Source organism: Pelophylax lessonae, assembly GCF_965119305.1.
Source record: "Pelophylax lessonae genome assembly, chromosome: 1".
In the NCBI taxonomy this organism is placed as follows: Eukaryota; Metazoa; Chordata; class Amphibia; order Anura; family Ranidae; genus Pelophylax; species Pelophylax lessonae.
Window position 1 is genome coordinate 521,561,950 of NC_138768.1, and position 23,957 is coordinate 521,585,906.

The 23,957-nt window shown below is 42.4% G+C and overlaps 1 protein-coding gene across 1 annotated transcript in view; it reads right to left on the minus strand.

Moving 5' to 3' along the window:
- Positions 1-23,691, minus strand: part of LOC309544514 (uncharacterized protein) — a gene marked incomplete at its 5' end in the record, with an annotated part of 39,638 nt that extends 15,947 nt beyond the window's left edge. The window contains 2 exons of the mRNA XM_082243415.1: positions 5,972-6,018; positions 23,643-23,691. Coding sequence (XP_082099541.1) covers positions 5,972-6,018; positions 23,643-23,691 — 96 coding nt within the window. The remainder of the gene's footprint in view (positions 1-5,971; positions 6,019-23,642) is intronic.
- Positions 23,692-23,957: the final 266 nt, after the last annotated feature.

The window sequence follows — 23,957 nt, forward strand, 5'->3', positions numbered from 1 at the left end:
GAACTAATCTGGGGGTGTCATTAACTTTGTATTGATACTCCCAGCAGTTCAGATATGGCAGTGTGAACTGCCTGCGAGTCAGGTGTGATGCGGGAACTCACAGTGGATTCGCAGGGTTCCCGCATCGCACCAATGTGAACCGGCACTGAATCAGGAATCTGGAAATGTAGATGTTCGAGGAACAGCTAATGATGTCATGTGTAACGAAAGGATATATTACACAAAAAGTATGCATTTCAAAAAATGTAAATGCATTTTTATTGTGGAAGAAAGATGAGGATAAAATGACAAATATCCTGGAGTTCAGCTTTAATTGAAAACGTATGACTCCTGGGTGAAGGTTGTGTGAATCGTGTGTGAAAACATTTATAAATGGATCCCATAGTTATCAATATAGGGCTCCAAAAATAATAGATCACACTATTAAGAAATAAACACGTGCAGAACGGAAACATTTGTTTTGTTTTGGATAGATTCCTTATGTTACTAATTTAATTTAGTTGATTTGTTTCAGAACTCGTTGAGTTTCATTTTCTTTTTGCTAAATTTAGTTTTGTTTATTCATTTTCTAACCAATTCAAAATTTGCAGAATTATTTGAATTTGGATCAGTTGAAAAATGATTGACCGGTTTGATTTCTGTGTGAAGAATAGCTGGTTGTTAAGCAGCTGGCCAGGAAGCCAGCTGCCGCGTCCTTAACAACCGATGAGTCATCAGCTGTCAGTGGGCTTTCCCGCTGAGAGCTGAAATGTAAACAAAACAATGCCGGGAACAGAAAATTCTGGAAAAAAAATAAAAGAGAGTGGGAACCTCCCCAATTCATACCAGGCCCTTTGGGTCTGGTAAGGATTTTAAGGAGAAACCCAAGCAAAAAAAAAAAAAAAAAAAAATGGCGTGGCCCCCCCCCCAAATCTATACCAGTCCCTTATCTGGCAATGCAGCCCAGCAGGCCAGAAAAGGGGGGGGGGTGGCGAGTGAGCACCCCCCTCCTGAACCATCCCAGGCCACATGCCCTCAACATAGTGTGGGGGATTTGGAGCAGGGGGGCTCCCTCACCCCAAAGCACCTTGTCTCCATGTTGATGGGGACAAGGGCCTCTTTCTCACAACCCTGGGCTGTGGTTGTGGGGGTCTGTGGGCAGGGGGCTTATCGGAACCTGGAAGCCCCCTTTATCAAGGGGGCCCCCCCAGATCCCGCCCCCCTATGTGAATGAGTATGGGGTACATAATACCCCTACCCATTCACCAAAAAAGTGCACAAAGTGAATAAAGACACTACACATGTTTTTAAAAATTCCTTTTTAAAAAAGAAAGAAAAAACAATGTCCCCCAATGTAAATCGATCCTCAATCACGCCACCCGCAGTACCAGGAAAAAAAAAACCTCCGGCCATGTCAAAGGCTCCCCGTCAACTGCCTGCTCCTTTATTTGACATTTCTTTAATAGCTAAAGGGCCTAGCATGGATTGGGGGGGGGGGACCCCACGCCTTTTTTTCTTGATTATTTTTATTGTCTGCATTGTTTTGTTTTTATTTCAGCTCTTAGAAAAGAAGCCCGCTGACAGCTGATGTGTCATCTGATGTTAAGGCCAGCTTCCCAGTCCGCTGCTTAACAACCAGCTATTCTTCACACAGAATTCAAATCGGTTGATCATTTTTGTGACCGATCTGAATTCGAATTGTTCTGAAAATTTGGAATTCATTACAAAACTAATAAATGCAACTAACTTAAATGAATTTGAACAAAATTCGTTACTAATTTTTTCGGAGATTCCGATACATTTAAATCTCTAAATTACCAAATATTCATCCGAATTTGTATTTGGACTGAAACAAATTGCACATATGTCTATTAAGAAATCTTTTTTTGAGAACTGATATGAAAAGCAGTCCTGACATAATAATAATATTAGCCTGCACACACATTTTCCTAAAGTCAAAATGTTTGATCATTTTTACTTGTCCTACTCTGGCATAGACTATTTTGACAATGTGTAATTTAGCTTAAAATGACTAAGATGACTGTATTCTACCAGCCCTATTTTTACAACGATAAGATGACTGTATTCTACTAGCCCTATTTTTACAACCTTACAACGATAAGATGACTGTATTCTACTAGCCCTATTTTTACAACCTTACAACGATAAGATGACTGTATTCTACTAGCCCTATTTTTATAAACTCCGATAAGATGACTGTATTCTACTAGCCCTATTTTTATAACCTCCGATAAGATGACTGTATTCTACTAGCCCTATTTTTATAACTTCCGATAAGATGACTGTATTCTACTAGCCCTATTTTTACAACTTCCGATAAGATGACTGTATTCTACTAGCCCTATTTTTACAACCTCCGATAAGATGACTGTATTCTACTAGCCCTATTTTTACAACCTCCGATAGGATGACTGTATTCTACTAGCCCTATTTTTATAATCTCCGATAAGATGACTGTATTCTACTAGCCTTATTTTTACAACCTCTAATAAGATGACTGTATTCTACTAGCCCTATTTTTACAACCTTTGATAAGATGACTGTATTCTACTAGCCCTATTTTTATAACATCCGATAAGATGACTGTATTCTACTAGCCCTATTTTTATAACCTCCAATAAGATGGCTGTATTCTACTAGTCCTATTTTTACAACCTCTAATATGAGGACTGTATTCTACTAGCCCTATTTTTACAACCTTTCATAAGATGACTGTATTCTACTAGCCCTATTTTTACAACCTTTCATAAGATGACTGTATTCTACTAGCCCTATTTTTACAACCTCCGATAAGATGACTGTATTCTACTAGCCCTATTTTTATAACATTAATTCATTACAAAACTAATAAATGCAACTAACTTAAATGAATTTGAACAAAATTCGTTACTAATTTTTTCGGAGATTCCGATACATTTAAATCTCTAAATTACCAAATATTCATCCGAATTTGTATTTGGACTGAAACAAATTGCACATATGTCTATTAAGAAATCTTTTTTTGAGAACTGATATGAAAAGCAGTCCTGACATAATAATAATATTAGCCTGCACACACATTTTCCTAAAGTCAAAATGTTTGATCATTTTTACTTGTCCTACTCTGGCATAGACTATTTTGACAATGTGTAATTTAGCTTAAAATGACTAAGATGACTGTATTCTACCAGCCCTATTTTTACAACGATAAGATGACTGTATTCTACTAGCCCTATTTTTACAACCTTACAACGATAAGATGACTGTATTCTACTAGCCCTATTTTTACAACCTTACAACGATAAGATGACTGTATTCTACTAGCCCTATTTTTATAAACTCCGATAAGATGACTGTATTCTACTAGCCCTATTTTTATAACCTCCGATAAGATGACTGTATTCTACTAGCCCTATTTTTATAACTTCCGATAAGATGACTGTATTCTACTAGCCCTATTTTTACAACTTCCGATAAGATGACTGTATTCTACTAGCCCTATTTTTACAACCTCCGATAAGATGACTGTATTCTACTAGCCCTATTTTTACAACCTCCGATAGGATGACTGTATTCTACTAGCCCTATTTTTATAATCTCCGATAAGATGACTGTATTCTACTAGCCTTATTTTTACAACCTCTAATAAGATGACTGTATTCTACTAGCCCTATTTTTACAACCTTTGATAAGATGACTGTATTCTACTAGCCCTATTTTTATAACATCCGATAAGATGACTGTATTCTACTAGCCCTATTTTTATAACCTCCAATAAGATGGCTGTATTCTACTAGTCCTATTTTTACAACCTCTAATATGAGGACTGTATTCTACTAGCCCTATTTTTACAACCTTTCATAAGATGACTGTATTCTACTAGCCCTATTTTTACAACCTTTCATAAGATGACTGTATTCTACTAGCCCTATTTTTACAACCTCCGATAAGATGACTGTATTCTACTAGCCCTATTTTTATAACCTCCGATAAGATGACTGTATTCTACTAGCCCTATTTTTATAGCCTCCGATAAAATGACTATATTCTACTAGCCCTATTTTTATAACCTCCGATAAGATGACTGTATTGTACTATCCCTATTTTTACAACCTCTGAAGGCTACTTCTGTTGTGTGGCACCACCTATGCGGCATTAAGCAGAGCATTCACTTTATCTATGATCCTATTCTCTATTACAGGGTTGGGGAACCTTTTTTCTGCCAAGGGCCATTTGGGTATTTATAAAATCATTCCGGGGCCGTACAAAATTATCAACTCAAAAATGTGCCTGTTATATTTGGTCAAAAATGTAATGGCTGCCACTGCTTCTCTATGGTGAAGTGAGTGATGTTAGCTAATATTGATGATGTTGCTACTCGCAACTGGTTTTCCAGGTTTGCATCAGTCAGTCTGGAGCGCAGTCAACTTTATGGTGGTAAGTTTTGAAAATAACTGCTGGCGGGTAATGCTGGTGGGTATAGCTGGCTGGTACTGCTGGTGGGTACAGCTGGCTGGTACTGCTGTGGGTACTGCTGGCTCAGGCTGATACTGCTGGCTTGTACTGTGCTGTGGGTACTGCTGGCTGGTACTGCTGGCTCAGGCTGGTACTGCTGGCTAAGGCTGGTACTGCTGTGGGTATTGCTGATTCAATCTGGTACTGTGCTGTAGGTACTGCTGGCTCAGGCTGGTACTGCTGGCTGGTACTGTGCTGTGGGTACTGCTGGCTGGTACTGCTGGCTCAGGCTGGTACTGCTGTGGGTACTGCTGGCTGGTATTGCTGTAGGTATTGCTCTAGTTGGTATTGCTGTGGGTACTGCTGGTTCTGCTGTGCGTACTGCTGGCTCTGGCTGGTACTGCTGTGGGTACTGCTGGCTCTGGCTGGTGCTGCTGTGGGTACTGCTGGCTCTGGCTTATACTGCTGTGAGTACTGCTGGCTCTGGCTGGTACTGCTGGCTCTGGCTGGTACTGCTATGTGTGCTGCTGGTGGGAAATGCTGGCTAGCAGCGGCGCCACGATGGAGGAAGAGGCGATGTTTCCTGTATTGGTCACAGGCGGAGTGCATTTGATATCACTCCACCTGTGACTCACTCAGACTGTCAGAACGGAGCCGGAACTATACAGGAAGCATTGGCTCCGTTCTGGCAGATCAGCTGAGAGACACAGACTCAGCTGCATGGGGGGCCGGACCAAATTACTTTGAGGGCCGCATACGGCCCCCGGGACGTAGGTTCCCCACCCCTGCTCTATTAGGTGCCAATGCCTCCACACATGTGGGTCTGACTTGTGGATAACAAGTGCAGCCCTAATTAAGAGAAGTTGCAATAGAAAATAATTTACACGATTGTGTATTCAAAAGTCCAAGTCCTCGCAGTACTGACATTTTTATTAGGGGCTCAAAATGCATAAAATCACGAATTGAACAGGGACAATCCAGCCTAAATGACTTTGAAACAGGCAACATAACTAAATATGGTGTATTTTAGACTACAAACACAATCTGATTAATTTCACTTAGCACATAACTGCTTTGTGCACTTAGGGTACTGCATGTAATTGATCATTTTTGAGATTTTAAAAAGGACTCAAATAATTATTCTGTTAGGTTGGCCTGTTACCATGTTCTAAGAGGTCAACCAATACAACTACTTTAATTAACCTGTAATAGTGCTGGGACAAAAAGATAACAAGTCTGATCCATGTCATCTGTTAAGAAAACAGAAAATAGGATTCTCAGAAAAAAAGATTGGTACTTTGTTCAGCCTGTTTTACCCAGTTTAAACCCAAATTGTAATAGTCTGAATGTGTTTCCTTCTCTCTGCTCCCTAGGCATAAAAATGCATGCTCGGACAAACCAATCACACATATTTATGCAGGCAGCAAAAAAAATCTTCAAATGCAGGCATAACTCAACTGTTCTTTAAAGTCCCTGACCTTAACCTTTGCTTGGTTAATTAAATCTCTTGGTGTGTGTCAGCCTTATTAGTGCTTACCTTAGTGTGACTGTCCGAGTGTATGTTGGTTTTTGACTGGATGACATCTAAATATAAAATAAAGGGTCAAAGATTAGAATGTTGTTTTTCTCAGTAACCTTTACTTTTTAGGATTCAAGAATGGCAAAATAAATATCCACATATTTGTTTTCCATTTTAGGACATACCTTCCATACTCCTTGCTTCTACTCCAACCCTCATTCACTTCTTCAGTAAACTTCCCTCAATCTTTATCCTCCAAACCCACTGCAAGAGCAATACTAGAGGCCTGTGACTTGGTGATCACTTGATTTTCAGAGCCACCGTTACGTTACCTAAGCTAGCCATACGCATTAATTTCTTTGGTTCAGCCTACAGCCTGAACAAAGGGAATCTAGCAGATTCCTCCATCCACAGTAAACAGCGCGGATGGAAGAATCTTCCCTGTTGGCTATTGTTTTCTGAAAGCCGACTTTGGCATCTGTCAAAATAGCAAAACAGTGCCTGCATCTGATTGGATACAGGTGCTGTTCGGCCTACAATTTTTACAGTTGGCTCCTCTGACAAAAGTCGATTGAACAGTCGACTTTTGTTGAGCTTGGTGGTGCTGACAGGAGCACCCACAGCTCGAATTTCAGCCTTTTCAGCATCAATTGTTATGAATTCAAGCCATGTATGACAGTCTTAGGACTTCAGTTAAAGCAGAACTTTACCCATAACAACTTATTAAAAAATAATGTTGTTTAGCAAGAAACATACATTCCACATTTAATAATTATGCTACCAAAGTGTGTGCTGTAAATTGCTTCCAGCTTTGCACCTGCTTCTTCTTGCTGGAGGCTGCCATTCTTTTAAAGCCGAGAGCCCCTGGACAGCAGTAAATCATAAAGCAGAACTAAACCCATTGATTTAACGGTTTCAAAAAACAGCTATATTCCTGGAATGCAGGGATTGCTAATTGTCACATTTGCTTGTTTCCTCACCCAAACTGTCAAACCATCAAATGGCTGGTGTCATAACTGATCGCATGTGCAGCACTATGGCAGTTGCAGTTTAAACAGAAGCATCTTCCTTGGCTGTAAAGGAGGGTTTAATTCCTCTTTAAGGCTGTCAACAGATCGGCCTTTACAAAAAGCAATGCCTAAAAATAGAGAGCAACTGAGCATGTGCAGAGCAGGTTGAGACAGCGTATTACTGGATTTTAAACAGTATAGACATTTATTTTTAATTTTTTCCATAGCTATACCGGCAAAATGGGCCAGCCTGAAGTGATCTAACAGGACTTAATTTTCTGACTAAAGCCCCACTTTAACTGCTTGCCGACTGCCGCACGACTATTTACTGCGGCGGTCAGCCCCTCACAGGCAGACAAAGCGACGTAGTACTATGTCGCTAGCCTGTGAGGCTCTAGGTGCTTCCTTGCGGTCACGGACCCCCCCCACGCGTGTGCCCGGTGGACCCGATGTCCGCCGGGCACTCGCGTTCGTCCGTTACACCAGAAGAAAGGCAGGCGGCTAATGTAAACAAAGCCGCCTGTCATTCTTCCCTGTGTAAGAATGGAGATCACACGGTTCTACTATGTAGGACCGTTGATCTCTGTTCTTACACTAGTAGCCACAGCCAATCACAGTTAGAAACACGCCCCTAGGGACACACTTAACCCCTCCCTCTCCAATAAAGTTAACTCCTTCACTGCCAGTGTCATTTTTACAGTAACAGTGCATATGTATAGCACTGATTACTGCAGTAATGGCACTGGTAACCCCAAAAGTGTCAAAAATGTCAGTCAAGGGTCCTTTCTGTCCGCCGCAATGTCGCAGTCCCGCAAAAAAAAATCTCAGATCGCCGCCATTACTAGTTAAAAAAAACAACAACAAAAATGACAAAAATCTTTCCCTTAGTTAGTAAATGCAATAACTTTTGCGCAAACCAATCAAAATATGCTTTTTGCGATTTTTTTTACTAAAAATATGTAGCATAAAACAAATTGGGCTAAAATGTTAAAAAATTTTCATTTTTAAATTTTTTTGGGGGGGAATTTCATATAAATAAATGTGAAAAATATTGTTATTTTTGCAAAATTGACGCTCTTTTTTTGTTTATAGCGCATGATCAAAAAATCGCACAGGTGATCAAATACCACCAAAAGAAAGCTCTGTTTGTGGGAAAAAAAGGACGTCAAATTAGTTTAGATACAGCGTCGCATGACCGCGCAATTATCCGTTAAAGTCACGCAGTGCCGAATCGCAAAATAGGCCCTGGTCAGGAAGGGGGTAAAATCTTCTGAGGCTTAAGTGGTTAACCAGTTGCCGACCACCCACCGCAATTGTATGTCAGTCGCGCACGGGGCTAGGTGGCGCGCGTGCACCCGCCATCCCTGAGTTGTGCTGATTCGGTTCAGAACCGATCAGTCATCAGGTCCAGCCAATGATTTTTGGCCTGGACCTGGTGATCGGTTCTGACCAATTGCAGAGCGTCCTGTGCCTGTGTAATGTAAACACAGGCACAGGAGATTATGCAATCTTCTCTCCTGGAGCTCTTTTCGGTTCCAGCATAAGAGAAGATAGCATCAACTGTGAGTACACAAGCACTACACTGACACCAGTACACATAGGCACATATCTAACCCCCTAATCACCCCCCAGTTAACCCTTACACTCCCTGTCACAGTGTCACTATATACAGTATAAAGATAGATAATTTACTGATCACTGTATTGGTGTCACTCATGACTTCAGTTAGTGTGAGAGGCAGTTAGTGGTAGATAGCGGCAGTCCCAGATTGGTTAGAGTACCCACCATACATCCCCTAATAAAGATTTAACCCCCCGATAACCCCCAGTTAACCCCTTCATTGCTCTATCTCAGTGTCCCTATTATAGTGTACAGATCTTTTTTCTGATCATTGTATTAGTCTCACAGGTGACATCAGTTAGCGTTAATGTTAGTTAGCATCAATCCAGGACAGCGTCAGACTGCCCGCCGAATATTTAGTGATACATTTTAACCCTTTGATTGATCTTTGATCAGATCAGAACTATACTAGCATCCCCAATAGTTTAGGATAGTGTTCCCAAAACACAGCGTTAGCAGAATCAGCCCCGACACCTGCCAGCACCTGCATTTAGCCCCTCTGCCCATCCCCCAAGAAGTACAGAATCAGCAGATTACTGTCACTTCTGATACACAGCACACTAAACCGCAGCGTTAGCAGAGTTAGGCCTGATCTCTGCTAGCGCTAGCAGTTACATTTTTTGACAACCAGGTGTTTTTTTACCTGTGAGCCACACTAGGTACCAATACATTTATTGGCCAAAATGTCCAAACAGAGGTACACTAATGAAGAGGCCTACACGATGCTGAGCATGACAGATGAGAGCTATGGGCAAGCCTCACTGTCAGAATCAGGCTCAGTATTCAAACCTGTAGAAAGCAGCGGCACCCTGACAGATAGCTGTGACGACGGAGTAGTGGTCTCTGCTGAGGTCAGGCATACCCAACCCTGTTCTTCTGTTGCTGAGGTGCAACAATCGCATGGTTCTTATATGCAGCAGAGTGTCGGCACTAGTGCCGCTCAACCTTCTGGTGAACTGCAAGCACCAGCGGCCTAGTACATCCTGGTCATAGTCAAACCAGCACTGCAGTAACACTTGGTGACATGGCGAGTCCCATAAGTGCAGTTCAAGCTGGTGCGGTGGCTAGCACAAGTAGTATCCCGCAGCCACCAATAATTCGAAGACAGGCCCATAGAGTCCATAGTGTCCTTCCTGATGCGCTTGCAAATCCTGATTGGGAGCCCACTACTTCTGCATTCACTGGCCAACCTGTAATTCAGGTGGAAACAGCCGATTTGACTCCCATTGGTTTTTATGAGCTGTATTTCACGGAAGATCTGTACAGATTGTACAGCTCTATTGTGGACCAAAGCAATTTTTATGCCAATCAGTTCATTGCCGCGAATCCAAATTTGACCCTTACCAGAGAATTTGCATGGAAACGTATCACGGTTTCCAAATTTAAAACCTTTCTGGGCCTATCCCTCCTCATGGGCATTGCTAAAAAGAGTGAGTTGTGGTCATATTGGTCTACTGACCCAATTCATCATATGCCTGTGTTCTCTGTTCCCATGGCCAGGACTAGATACGAGCAAATCTTATCATTCATGCACTTTAGTGACAATGGACTATGTCGTCCTCGGGGTGACCCTGTATAGGACTTTTTAGTCACCTTTTTGATTCTGGAACTGGCGCATGTGGCACCGTGTGACCCAATCACTGGAGCTTCCCCCAAAGGCTTGTAGATTCCTCACTTAGACGGGGGGGAAAGAGCCTGCTTGAAGTGTAATAAATTGCTTGCAATAAAATGGAGAGACACACGGAATCTTTTAGTTCTATCCTCCATTCACGCAGATAAAACAGTCCAAATTGCAAGGGCGACTGGTTTTGTTGAGAAGCCCCTCTATGTCCATGAATACAAGCTTAACATGGGAATGGTGGACATCAACGACCAGATGATGGCGCTGTACTTAATTGCCCATAAGGCCAGATGCTGGTACAAGAAAGTGTCTGTATACCTATTCCAATTGGCTCTGCTGAACGCTTATGTGCTATACAAAGCGTCAGGAAGAAGTGGAGCCTCCCTAAAATTCCAGGAAGAGATTATCATAGCCCTTCTGTGTCCAGAAGGTGCTGTGGCCCAAATTCACAATCCAGATGCAGTGAGCCGGCTGCATGAGAGGCATTTTCCGGTTGTCCTCCCTGGTACCCCTACCTAAAGAGCAACCCAAAGAAGATGTTGTGTCTGTAGAAAACGCAGATATAGACGTGACACCTGCTATTTTTATCCCTCCTGTCCTGGCCAACCTTGTTTCTGCATTGGGGACTGTTTCCGTCGCTACCACACACTAGTAGAATATTAGTATAGGGTACAGCATGGCACAGTCTAGGGCACACTTTCACACAGGGTCTCGAAAGATATTAGATGAGAGACCCTTTACAGGTTCAAAAAAAGTGTAAAATAAAGTTACAAAAAATAAATAAAAGTTTTTTTTTAAAAAATGTCATTGATTAGATTATAACTATACCAGCGTCCCCAAAATAGTTGTCGTTTTATTAGTTGAGTTAATTTTCTGTACTTACTTTTCTTTTATTGTACTTTATTATATACTGCTATACTGTAATGTTTTATTGTTACTTTTTTTCATTGTTAACTATAGTTTTCTTTGCAGATACCATCATTCTACTGTTATACTGTACTGTATGCTATTATAATGTAATGTTTTATTGTTGCTTTGTTTTTCATTGTTAACCATAGTTTTCTTTGCAGATACCACCATTCTACTGTTTTACTGTACTGTATACTATTATATTGTAATGTTTTATTGTTACTGTGTTTTATTGTAAACCATTGTTTGCTTTGCAGGTACACCCATCAGCTGCACCACTGATTTGTTTATTCTGGCAGCAACAGTGTTTGCTCTCAGCACATACGTAAATCGATTATTGCAGCACTGTAGGAGGTGATTTCACCTCAGCAGGTAAAGAAAAAGAGCATATATGGAGAAGCATAGGGGATGGGGTGGACACAGAGAGCAGATCTCCCCTATGCTTCACCATATATTTTTTAGCACTTTTCTTGGCAGAGATTTCGTCATTCACATTGATCCATGTGAATGGAAGAATCTGCTATGTTCTTTTTTTTCATTCAGCCCATGGGCTGAACGAAAAAAAAGAACATTGCATGTATGCCCATCATTAGAAGTGGGTGGTTGCTGGGAGGTCTAATGGTGGGCATAGCACACACTTTCTGGCAGAGATTTCTTCATCCACATCAATCAATGTGAATAAAGGAATCTGTAAGGCTCTCTTTTTTCATTCAGCCCACAGGCTGCATGGAAAAAAAAGAACCTAATAATATATGCCCAACAAGGACCAGCAATGTACTAGTACATCGCTGGACTTTGAGTGGCCATCACAGGATGATGCCTGCAGATTTAGGCATCATCTTGATATTGTTTTTTAAAGCCAGCGGTTGGCTTTAACGTAAAAGCAATTCTATCAAGTAATTAGCCGCTAGACTGCTTTTACAAGCAGTGGGAGGGGACCCCCCCTCACGCCGCCTTTCACGGTTTTCTCAGGCTCTGCTGTCCCACCGGGTAACCCGAGACTGCAGCCAGTGGTTCCGTCAGCTGACCATAGAGCTGATTGGAGACCAGAATGGCTCCAGTCATCTCTATTGCCTAAGATACCGGAAGGTATGAGCATTTCATGACTTTGGTTTCGCCAGATATAAACAGCGCCACTGGGAAATTGGGAAAGCATCTTATTACACCAATCTTGGTGTGGTCAGATGCTTTAAGGGCAGAGGAGAGATGTAGAGTCTAATAGACCCCAATTTTTTTTAAAGAGAGTACGTGTCACTACTTATTGCTTTATTATTGCTTATATAATTGCTATATATAGGGGGATATGTAAATTCCCTGTGATAACAATAAAAAAGATTTAAAAAAAAAATGAAAAGGAAGGTGCCAAATAAAATAATAAATAATAATAATAAAAAATTCAAGCACCCCTGTCCTCCGTGTTTGCGCGCAAAGGCGAACGCAAGCATCAGTCTGGTGTCATATGTAAACAGCAGTTACGACATGCATGTGAGGTATTGCCTCGAATGCCAGATCGAGGGCAATAATTCTTGCAGTAGACTACCTCTGTAAATCTAAAGTGGTAACCTGTAAAGGCTTTTGAAATTGTACGTAGTTTGTTGCCGCTGCACAGGCGTGCGCAATTTTAAAGCATGTCATGTTTGGTATCTATGTACTCAGCATGAGATCAACTTTTATGTTTTACCAAACAATTTGGCAATATATAGTATATTTGTGCGTTAAATTAAAAAAAAGTGTTTTTATTTTAACAAAAAATAGTGTTTGGAAGATTTCTGCGCAAATACCGTGTGACAAAAAAAACTGCAACACCCACCATTTTGTTCTGTAGGGCCTCTGCTTTAAAAAAATATAAATAATGTTTAGGGGTTTAAAGTCATTTTCTATAAAAAAAAAAAAAACTTTTCATGTAAACAAAAAGTGTCAGAAAAGGCTTGGTCTTCAAGTGGTTAGAAGAGTGGGTGATGTGTGGCATAAACCTCTAATATTGGGCATAAAATGCCAGGACAGTTCAAACAACCCCCAAATTACCCCTTTTTGGAAAGTAGACACTCCAAGCTATTTCATGAGAGACATGTTGAGTCCATGGAATATTTCAAATTTTGCCACAGGTTTCAGGAAAATTACAAGTTTTTTTTTTCTTTTTACACAAAGTTTTCACTAAATTATATATTGCTCACACATGCAGTGGTGTATTTAGGTTTTGTGCTGCCCTAGGCCTGACTAAACTCGACCCAACCCCTTCCTGTCAAAGCCACACCCCTTCCTGTTTAAGACCCCCTGTCATCTGCAAACCACACCCCTTCCTCTTTAGGCTTCACCAATGCAGCGGCTGGTGTGAATGGACCCTAAGCTGTGTTGAGAGGCTTTTGCTGGCTTCAAGTAGGTTTTCCATACCTGTGCAAGTCTATTGGAATGCAAAATCCATTCTGAATGATCACTGAAACATCTAAAACTGATGTCAGAACAAATGCCAATGTTAAGTGATAATAAAAGCACTTCCAGTGGTGGAAGTGCTCATATTCACCTGCTAAAATATCCCTAAATGACATCACATTGGGCCAGCAGATAGGGTTAGACTAAATCCATATTTGTTGATTATTGAACATACAGCGCTGATCTGACAACACAGGTACCGCTCTTGCCTGTCAGTGCCACTTATCCCAGGAGGAACACTGGGGATGGGGACCTGCCCAACTAAAGTTCCATTTGAAGGTGGTCATGTGACATTCACAATCCAGTTTAATAGTCAAAGCATTAGGACTCAGTCAGGCCAAAAATGACCCCAAAATATGTCAACACACAGACTAAAAGATCTTTTACTTGTGTATGTTTAATTGAAATACATTTTGCTAAATAAAACAGGATTAACTGGCATTAAGATGTTCCTATAGAGAAAAACCTATAACAGGTTGCAAACCTTATGAAGCTTTACTTCTCATCTAGAAGACTAAAAAAACCCGGTATGCCGCAGAGGAGGGTAGGCGGAGTATTAGGCTGCTAAGCCCTGCTGTCAATTCCATACTTACTAGTATTGGCGGCTGCCAGTTGTATTAAGTGCAGCCTCTGGTCTGTCCAAATGTCAGGCCAATGATTGGCCGCCAGCCACTATTATCATACAGGCAGTAGTGCGGCCGCTTTATGGGGCGCCAGACCGATTTGCCTCCTAGGGCCTGCCACCCGGCCCATAAGACTGGCTCTACAATAAAAGTGTAGCGCAAGCGGTGGGGACTATTTTCATGCAGGAGGCGGGAGGAGACTGTTTTTTTCATGCGGGGTGGCTTTTTTGCTGCTCCCCTGCAAAGTGCCGCCCTAGGCCTGGGCCTTGTTGGCCTAGGCCAAGATAGAGCGCTGCACACATGCCCTACATTCCGAAGACGTAAATTTTTGATGACACAAAGCGTCAAGGTGAGCCGCACGTAGTCTCGTTTTCAGTGTGGCACGTGGAACGCATACCACGTCATACCCGGAAGCCCCGTGCAGCAAGCGGGCGGAAGCAAAGTTGCGTCCCGCAAGGCTCCCTGGCTGTATGCTTTGAGCGGTCTTCCACTATACCTGTACCACCAAAGTTTTATTTGTATTCATTTGTATTTAGCAATTGTCGCATCTCTGTTTAATACATATTTTTTATAAAATAAATACGGATTTTTAACTACTACACCATGAGGAGTGAGATATTTGTGCTTTAAAATACTCACCTATAGGAGCATCCAGGACCACTCGGGCACGGATGGCTGGGACCCCCGCTGGATACTTACCTACAACTTTTTACCTTGCATTATTTGCACATTTTTGCACAATTTTTTTTTTTATTTTTTTTTATTTTTTACCTTGCATTATTTGCACATATAATATTGGAAATCATTATCATATGAACTGTGTTATATTTATATATTGATTTTCATGGTATATGTATATATTTTATACTGCACTGACTGCAAAGTCACACCAAGTATAACACTTGCACCTTAATCTGGTTTACAGGTATAGATAAGTGCATAGTAATCAACACAGGGATTAGGAGATAACAGATTGTCTCATTTCATAAATGATTTAATTCACCTAAAAGGACATGCTCTGTGGGTAATATTTCTCATATTACCAACACTCCACATATGTGAAATGACACCCCAAAATACATTCTGCTGCTTCTCCTGAGTACAGTGAAAAAGCTGAGTACAGTGAAACCACATGTGTGAGACTTTTTGGGAGCCTAGCTGTGTACAGGACCCCCGAAAACCAATCACCACCTTCAGGTTTTCTAAGGGCGTAAATTGCTTATTTTACTGCCTCACTACCTTTCACAGTTTCGGAGGCCCTGAAATGTTAAGATAGCACAAAACCCCCCAAATGACCCCATTTTGGAAAGGAGACACTCCATGTTATTTGCTGAGAGACATGTTGAGTTCATGGAAAATTTTATATTTTCCCACAAGTTTCAGGAAAATTACAAAAATGTTTTTTTTCTCTTTTTTTTTTTTTTACACAAAGTGGTCACTTAAATGATATATTGCTCAAACATGTCATGGCTATATGTGAAATGACACCCAAAAATACATTCTGCTACTTCTCCTTAGTATGGGAATACCACATGTGTGAGACTTTTTGGCAGTCTAGCCACGTACAGGACCCCGAAATCCTATCACTGCTTTAAGGCTTTCCAAGGGCGTAAGTTGTTGATTATACTCCTGACTACCTATCACAGTTTCAGGGGCCATTAAATGCCAAGATAGCACAAACTCCCCCAAATGACCCCTTTTCAGAAAGTAGACACCCCAAGGTATTTGCTAAGAGGCATGGTGAGTATTTTGCAGCTCTCATTTGTTTTGGAAAATGAAGAAGGAAAAGAATAATGTATTTTGTTTTCTTTTTCAATTTTTTTAAAACATTGTGACAAAAAGTGAGATCTGCAAAATACTCAACATGCCTCTCAGCAAATAGCTTAGGGTGTCTACTTTCCGAAAAGGGGTCATTTAGGAGGGGGGTTGTGCTATCTTTGCATTTCATGGCCTCCAAAACTGTCATAGGTAGTGAGGAGTGAATCAACAATTTACGCCCTTGGAAAGCCTGAAGGTGGTGATTGGTTTTCGGGGTCCTGTACACAGCTAGACTGCCAAAATGTCTCACACATGTGGTATACCAGTACTCTGGAGAAGCAGCAGAATGTATTTTGGGGCATCATTCACATATACCAATGGCATGTGTGAGTAATATATTATTTAAGTGACAACTTTGTGTAAAAAAAAAAAAAGAATTTTGCAATTTTCCCGAAACTTGTGGCAAAATATAAAATATTCCATGGACTCAACATGCCTCTCAGCAAATAGCTTAGGATGTCTACTTTCCAAAAAAGGGCCATTTTGGGGTTTTTTTTCATGCTCTCTGTAACTGTGATAGGTAGTGAGGAGTGCATGAAGGAGGAGATTGGTTTTCGGGGTCCTGTACGCAGCTAGACTGCCAAAAAGTCTCATGCGTGAGGTTTCCCCATACTCAGGAGAAGCAGCAGAATGTATTTTGGGGTGTAACTCCACATATACCCGTGGCATGCGTGAGCAATATATAATTTCAATGACAACTTTGTGTAAAAAAAAAAAATATATATATATATATATATATATATATATATATATATATATATATATATGTATATTTGTCATTTTTCAAACACCTGTGACAAAAACATTTAATATTCAACGGGCTCAAAATGCCTTTCAGGAAATTCCTTGGGGTGTCTACTTTCCAAAAAGGGGTCATTTGGGGGGGGGGGGGGGAATTGTACTACCCTGCCATTTTAGCACTTCTAAAAATGAGTCAGAAAGTAAAAGCTGCCTACATTCCAGTATATAAACCATAGTCGTAGACGCTATAACTTTTGCGCAAACCAATAAATATATGCCTATTGAGATTTTTTTTATCAAAGACATGTATCTAAATACATTTTGGCCTAGATGTATGACAAAAATTTGAGTTTATTGGATATTTTTTATAAGAGAAATTTGAAAATTTGATTTTTTCTCAAAATGTTCGACCTTTTTTCATTTAAATTACAAAAAAAAAACAAAAAACCCAGAGGTGATCAAATACCACCAATATAAATCTCTATTTGTGGGAAAAAAAAGGACATCAATTTTGTTTGGGTATAGCACTGCATGACTGCGCAATTACCAGTAAAGTCACGCAGTGCCAAATTGCAAAAAATGGCCTGGTCATTAACTGGGTAAAACCTTCCGGTCCAGAAGTGGTTAAGAAAGATTACCACTACAGAACAACCACCGCGTAGTACTACAAAGGCTGCAGAGCCTGACCATGAAATAACCACATGGAAACTCCCATGTACACGGATGAATAAAAGTGAACTCAGTGGCCACCCAATGACTGCAGCATACTGTACATATATTTAAGACTGTAAGGTCTAACGAGCAGGACCCACTGATTGAATTATGTTGTAACTGCAATGCCTTTATTTTTTAAAGTGCTGTGCAAATTGTTTGCCCTATATGAATCCTGAATAATAATAATAATACATATGCAGACATGGTCAGGAGGTTCAGTTGTTAGACAAAACCCTATAAAGGGGAAGTGATTTTACTGACAGACCGCAGAGTGGTTGTTGCTGCCAAATATGGCAATAAAAACATCTCACATTTTGTTCACTTCCTGGGATTTTCACTATAGTCTCTAATGTTTACAGAAATAATGTGAAATGCAAAAAAAAAAAAAACAAATACAGCAAGCAGACAGATCTGTGGGTAAAAATGATCACATTGTTAATAAGAAAGGATTAGGATAAAAGACCAGATGTGCAAACTGCAAACATTTTGCTAATTATTTTTGTCATAATCACTTCTTTCAGAAATCAAGCATAGGTTTTTGGACCTTTCTAGGTTAGACAATATGGAGGAGAGGAGGCATCAACATAGAGCATGGTGAGTGGCTGAGGACGTTGCTTACCTGGGCAGTCAACCAGAACATCCCATAATGTCTGTGTGGATTTGTAAAGCAGTCAGGGTAAGCTACAGTAGTGTCCTGGTAAATTTTGTCAAGTAGTGAGGCTTAACTCAGGAATTCACAGCCATGTTAACAGTATGGATGGAGGAATCGCTGCTGCGGGCTATTGTATTCAGGCAGCCAATTTGAGATCACACAAAATGTGTGGTTCCACAACTTTACCTAGCCACAGATTAATCTACCTGGCATTGAGTCTGTTTCTTCTTACTTTCCAACCATGACAGCTAGTGGGAAGTTGTAAGGGACCTTTGGGTTCCCAGCATCCCACTCAAGTTTTGGCTGTATGAAGCCCTTCTGTCTCCCTGTCTGACACCTCCTGGCTTTTGGGTGGAGCACACCTGTCCCCATAATGGAGCCCTGAGCTATGATCAGGTCTTTAAATATAAAGGGTGTGCACATCTGCACACAAACAGCTCGTCACACACAGCTCGTCAGTCTCCTGTAAGACCTGGGCACCAGGCTGGAGGCTTCATCCCTCCCAATATCCTCTGAAGAGTCCGAACTCCAGAACCCAGTCTGGGAATACCAAAACCTGGAGAAAGCTGTAAGATCAACTTTATTCACTCAGTACAGAAACTCTAGAGCAGGGGCAGACTGGCAACTTTCGGCCCAGGGGACAAGCACAAGCCAGAGGCCCATGGTGCAGCGACTCGGCCCCCTCCCACTTTTCCTTCACTCCCCCCTCCTCCTCTCCAAATCCTCCTCCTGACCCCCATTCCAAGCTGAAGCTCTGCTCCAGATACTCTCTTATTGACTGGCTGAATCTGGGTTCCCTACCTGTCCAGCAGGGGTAGGTTGGGGGAAGCTGAGACAGCTTGATTGGGGCTGGCTGGGGCAGAAGAGTCTCCAGTGGGGTATGGAACTGGCCTCTGCTCAGACACAGTTTACACCATATGTGCTGGGGGGAGGCCTGCGCTCTGTCCTTGTCTTCAACCCGCACTCAGTAGTGGGGACTTTTTAGTTCTTTTCACCAGGAATCCTTTAAGCATGTCTGTGGCAGAAGCGGTGCAGCCTTTTTACAGGACATCAGAACGGCCCAGGGGGCAGTTGCCCCCCTGCCCTCTGGCCCAGTCCTCCCCTGCTCTAGAGCTCCGCATTCGTGAGAACCCTGTGTCGTTTTTGCCTACTTTTACACAGTGACAGTTTCTTACACTGGGACAAGAGTCCTTTAGAGACTATGCTATGCAGCCATGTTGCCCTGATTGAGTCACAAAAACTATTGCTCTGAAGAGTCCATGTTTGTTCAGCTTTCAGATTTATGTGCAGATATTCCTATTCCTAATGCACTGTATGCATATTTGTTGCCATCTTGAACCTGTTTTGCATTTTTGCTTCTCACTGCAGTTTTTGTCTGATCATTCAGCCGATTACCCATTCTGTTAAACCACTTGCCAACATGAGCTGTTTTTCAAACTCTTACATTTAGTTCAATAATAGGTTCCTGTCTCTGTAAGGGGTACAGGTTGAACTGGTGGTGGCAGAAGTAAACCATTCATGAGACATAGACACCAGAAACAATCGAAGTAGGTCAGCAAGACAATAAACAAACACTTGTACAGCAAGTCGATAACAAAAAACAAACAAAACAACTGCTAGTCTGAGCCGTTAAATAAACCTATGTCAGTTCTTAACTAACAGGGTATCCCCTAATAGGTTCCCCAAACAAACAGGCAGCACATGTAACCTTTTAGGCTAGGTTTCCACTAGTGCGGCTACGAAGTCGTGCTACTTCTAGCACGACTTCGTAGCAAAAGTAAACCGCGGCTTCAGTTAGACTTGTCCCTCATATATAGAGGGAAGTCGCGCTCAAAAGTAGTACACGATTTACTTTTGAGGTCGCGGCAACTGAAGCCGCGGCAGTGGAAACGGGCCCCATTGAAAACAATGGGTTTTGACTTGCTGTGCGACTTGACATGTGTCAAGTCGCACCGCAAGTCGCACTAGTGGAAACCGAGCCTTAGTGTTCTGTCAGCAGTCAGCTTTTCAGCGAGCAGCAGGCTCTCACAACAGAGGGTTTGGGAGAGAAACCCCCCAGTATCAGTATGTTTAAGGGCTGAGGTCAGCTATAAAAAGTCACCTGAAATAATAATGAGGTCTGGCTAACAGGTAGGAGATGGACCTAGGGATAAAGGCTTTATACCTTCCAAAGCTCTACAAAGTCTCCAGACTCCAGAACCCATGCCAGAATTTAACCAAAATAAAAAGCAAAAAAGTTTGCTTTATTCATAACAAACAAATTCTGGAGCCTCTCATTATGTGTAGGTGAGAAACCTAGGTGACAAACCATCCACAATCCTGCCATCCATCGCCTCACTATATACAGTGGGTACGGAAAGTATTCAGACCCCCTTAAATTTTTCACTCTTTGTTATATTGCAGCCATTTGCTAAAATCATTTAAGTTCATTCTTCTTCCTCATGAATGTACACATAGCACCCCATACTGACAGAAAAACACAGAATTGTTGACATTGTTGCAGATTTATTAAAAAAGAAAAACTGAAATATCACATGGTCCTAAGTATTCAGACCCTTTGCTGTGACACTCATATATTTAACTCAGGTGCTTTCCATTTACTTCTGATCATCCTTGAGATGGTTCTACACCTTCATTTGAGTCCAGCTGTGTTTGATTATACTGATTGGACTTGATTAGGAAAGCCACACACCTGTCTATATAAGACCTTCCAGATCACAATGCATGTCAGAGCAAATGAGAATCATGAGGTCAAAGGAACTGCCTGAAGAGCTCAGAGACAGAATTGTGGCAAGGCACAGATCTGGCCAAGGTTACAAAAAGATTTCTGCTGCACTTAAAGGTTCCTAAGAGCACAGTGGCCTACATAATCCTCAAATGGAAGACGTTTTGGACGACCAGAACCCTTCCTAGAGCTGGCCGTCCGGCCAAACTGAGCTATCGGGGGAGAAGAGCCTTGGTGAGAGAGGTGAAGAAGAACCCAAAGATCACTGTGGCTGAGCTCCAGAGATGCAGTCAGGAGATGGGAGAAAGTTGTAGAAAGTCAACCATCACTGCAGCCCTCCACCAGTCGGGGCTTTATGGCAGAGTGGCCCGACGGAAGCCTCTCCTCAGTGTAAGACACATGAAAGCCCGTCTGGAGTTTGCTAAAAACACCTGAAGGACTCCAAGATGGTGAGAAATAAGATTCTCTGGTCTGATGAGACCAAAATAGAACTTTTTGGCCTTAATTCTAAGCGGTATGTGTGGAGAAAACCAGGCACTGCTCATCACCTGTCCAATACAGTCCCAACAGTGAAGCATGGTGGTGGCAGCATCATGCTGTGGGGGTGTTTTCCAGCTGCAGGGACAGGACTTAAACCCAATTGAGCATCTCTGGAGAGACCTAAAAATGGCTGTCCACCAACGTTTACCATCCAACCTGACAGAACTGGAGAGGATCTGCAAGGAGGAATGGCAGAGGATCCCCAAATCCAGGTGTGAAAGACTTGTTGCATCTTTCCCAAAAAGACTCCTGGCTGTATTAGATCAAAAGGGGGCTTCTACTAAATACTGAGCAAAGGGTCTGAATACTTAGGACCATGTGATATTTCAGTTTTTCTTTTTTAATAAATCTGCAACAATGTCAACAAATAGACATTTAATACATGACAAAGGATTCCCAGAAAACTAAGCTAAAGGGATAGCACTGCAAAAACAGCCTGCTTTAAAGCTTGTTTTGGCCCACTGAGGCTTCAGACTAAGTCATTCAATAAGGGATGAATCATTACAAAGTTGCCAACATTTGAAAAAAAAATTCCAGGAACACTTTGCAGCACAGCTATCAATTACCACACCCACTTCCCCGAAGCTCCGCCCACTCTGCATAATTAATCTCCGCCTACTTATCATCAGATTATAGGGTCTACTCAATAAAGAGAGAATTACAGGAAATTGAAAAGGGAATTTAAAACTTAAGGCCAAAGTGGCAGAGTTGGAATAATTCTCCCATTCAGCTGCACTACTTCTGCCTAAAGTTTAAAATTCTCATCAAAATTCCCTGCAATTTTAAAGTGTCAAATGTGCTCAGGTGTGACCATACAAAAAATGTAATATCTAAATATAAATAAAGTGCAAGGTGTTTATAAGTACGATAAAACCTAATTATACTATATACTATATAATTATGTTTTTCTTTTTTTTTTTACTCTCTTGCTGACAGAGTCCATAGAAATAAAAAGAAAAACTCCAAATGTGACAATATAAAGAATATAGATGTATACAGATCAGGCAGGATGTGTGATGGAGTCAGGTAGGAGCTCTTCCTGTGACACCATGTATACAGATCAGGCAGCAGCGCCACTATTGTGGAGGCTCTTGAGGTGAGGATTATGAATAGCACTGCTTGGTGATTACCTGTACACTCCTATTCTTCTAGATCACGGGTGGCAAACACAAGGCCCGCAGGCCAAATCCGGCCCGCCGGCCTTTTCATGCGGCCCGCGTAGCGGCCGCTGCCTGCCACCTCTTTATTACTTTCTCGCACACAAATACATTCTCCGGCGCCGCCTGTGTTTGTGCGCATGCGCGGCCGGCCGGTCTCCAAGGAGGCCTCTCGCGCTCCCTCTGTCCTAGCGGAGCCGGCTGATTGAGCTGAGCGCATGCCCGGCTGGCCAGTCTCCTGCTCTCTCTCCTCAGTCCCTCTAGTGGCGCCGGCTATTAGTGTCAGTGTTTTTTTTTCTGTCAGTGAGCTGCACCCTGAGAGCGGGCTTTTTGCCCAATACACAGGCATGGGTTTACCAGAGCTGGGACAGATAGGAAGGTAAGAGAAAGCACGGATGTGAGGTTTTTTTGGGGCGGCCAGGGTGGGGTGGTGAGGGCTGTGGAGGCAGGCGGGGCTCATGAGCCCCGTACTCCGTACCCAGCGCACGCAAAAACTCTGCACGCAACCTCGCACTCCTGAACTCCGCACGCAACCCCGCACTCCTGAACTCCGCACGCCGTACGCAACCCCGCACTCTGTACCCAGCGCACTCCTGAACTCCGCACTCTGTACCCAGCGCACTCCTGAACTCCGCACTCTGTACCCAGCGCACTCCTGAACTCCGCACTCTGTACCCAGCGCGCTCATGAACCCCATACTCCGTACAACCGGCCCTTTGAGGGCAACTATATTGCTGATGCGGCCCCCAATGAATTTGAGTTTGACACCCCTGTTCTAGATTAAAGCAATATGGCAGGGCTGACACCCCCAGCATTGTGTATCACCATATGGAACCATACACTGTCCAATTCTATGGAGAGCAGACAGGACTGGAATACATCTCAGGCGGGTGTTGGGGTGGCTCTTTAATACCCCTCCTCAGCACAAAAAGCACCCAACATCTCCCCTCAGATAATAGGCCGCCATGATCCCCACCTAATCCCCTTCCCACCCCCCAGTGTCACTCACCACGGGCCCTGGTACTCCTCTCCCTGTCTGTAATCTCCATACAGCTGACTTCCGCCTCTTCCCGCGTCATCACCGCCCCTCACCGAACACTGGCATCCCACTACTGAAGGCTGCGCTAACCTCCAATCCCGCACTCATCCTTGTGTGCTGTCTCCAGAGTGAAGGCCATTATTGAGAAGTCCGTTCTTGACACTTTAACACCGGCAGAGGGAGGTGTTTAGAGTTAAGGACTGCTTAAGTCAGGAAGTGTCAGAGGGGCCAACGTGAGTGGAGGGCAGAGTGGAGGGTCAATACGTATAGGGGAGTACAAAAAAAAATGGTAACGGGCCAGGACAAAGTAAATTACCCGGGACAGGCTCCTATTGCCCGGGATTGTCCCGGAAAAAAACGGGACAGTTGGCAGGTATGTTATTACAATGATCATAATTGTGCCTG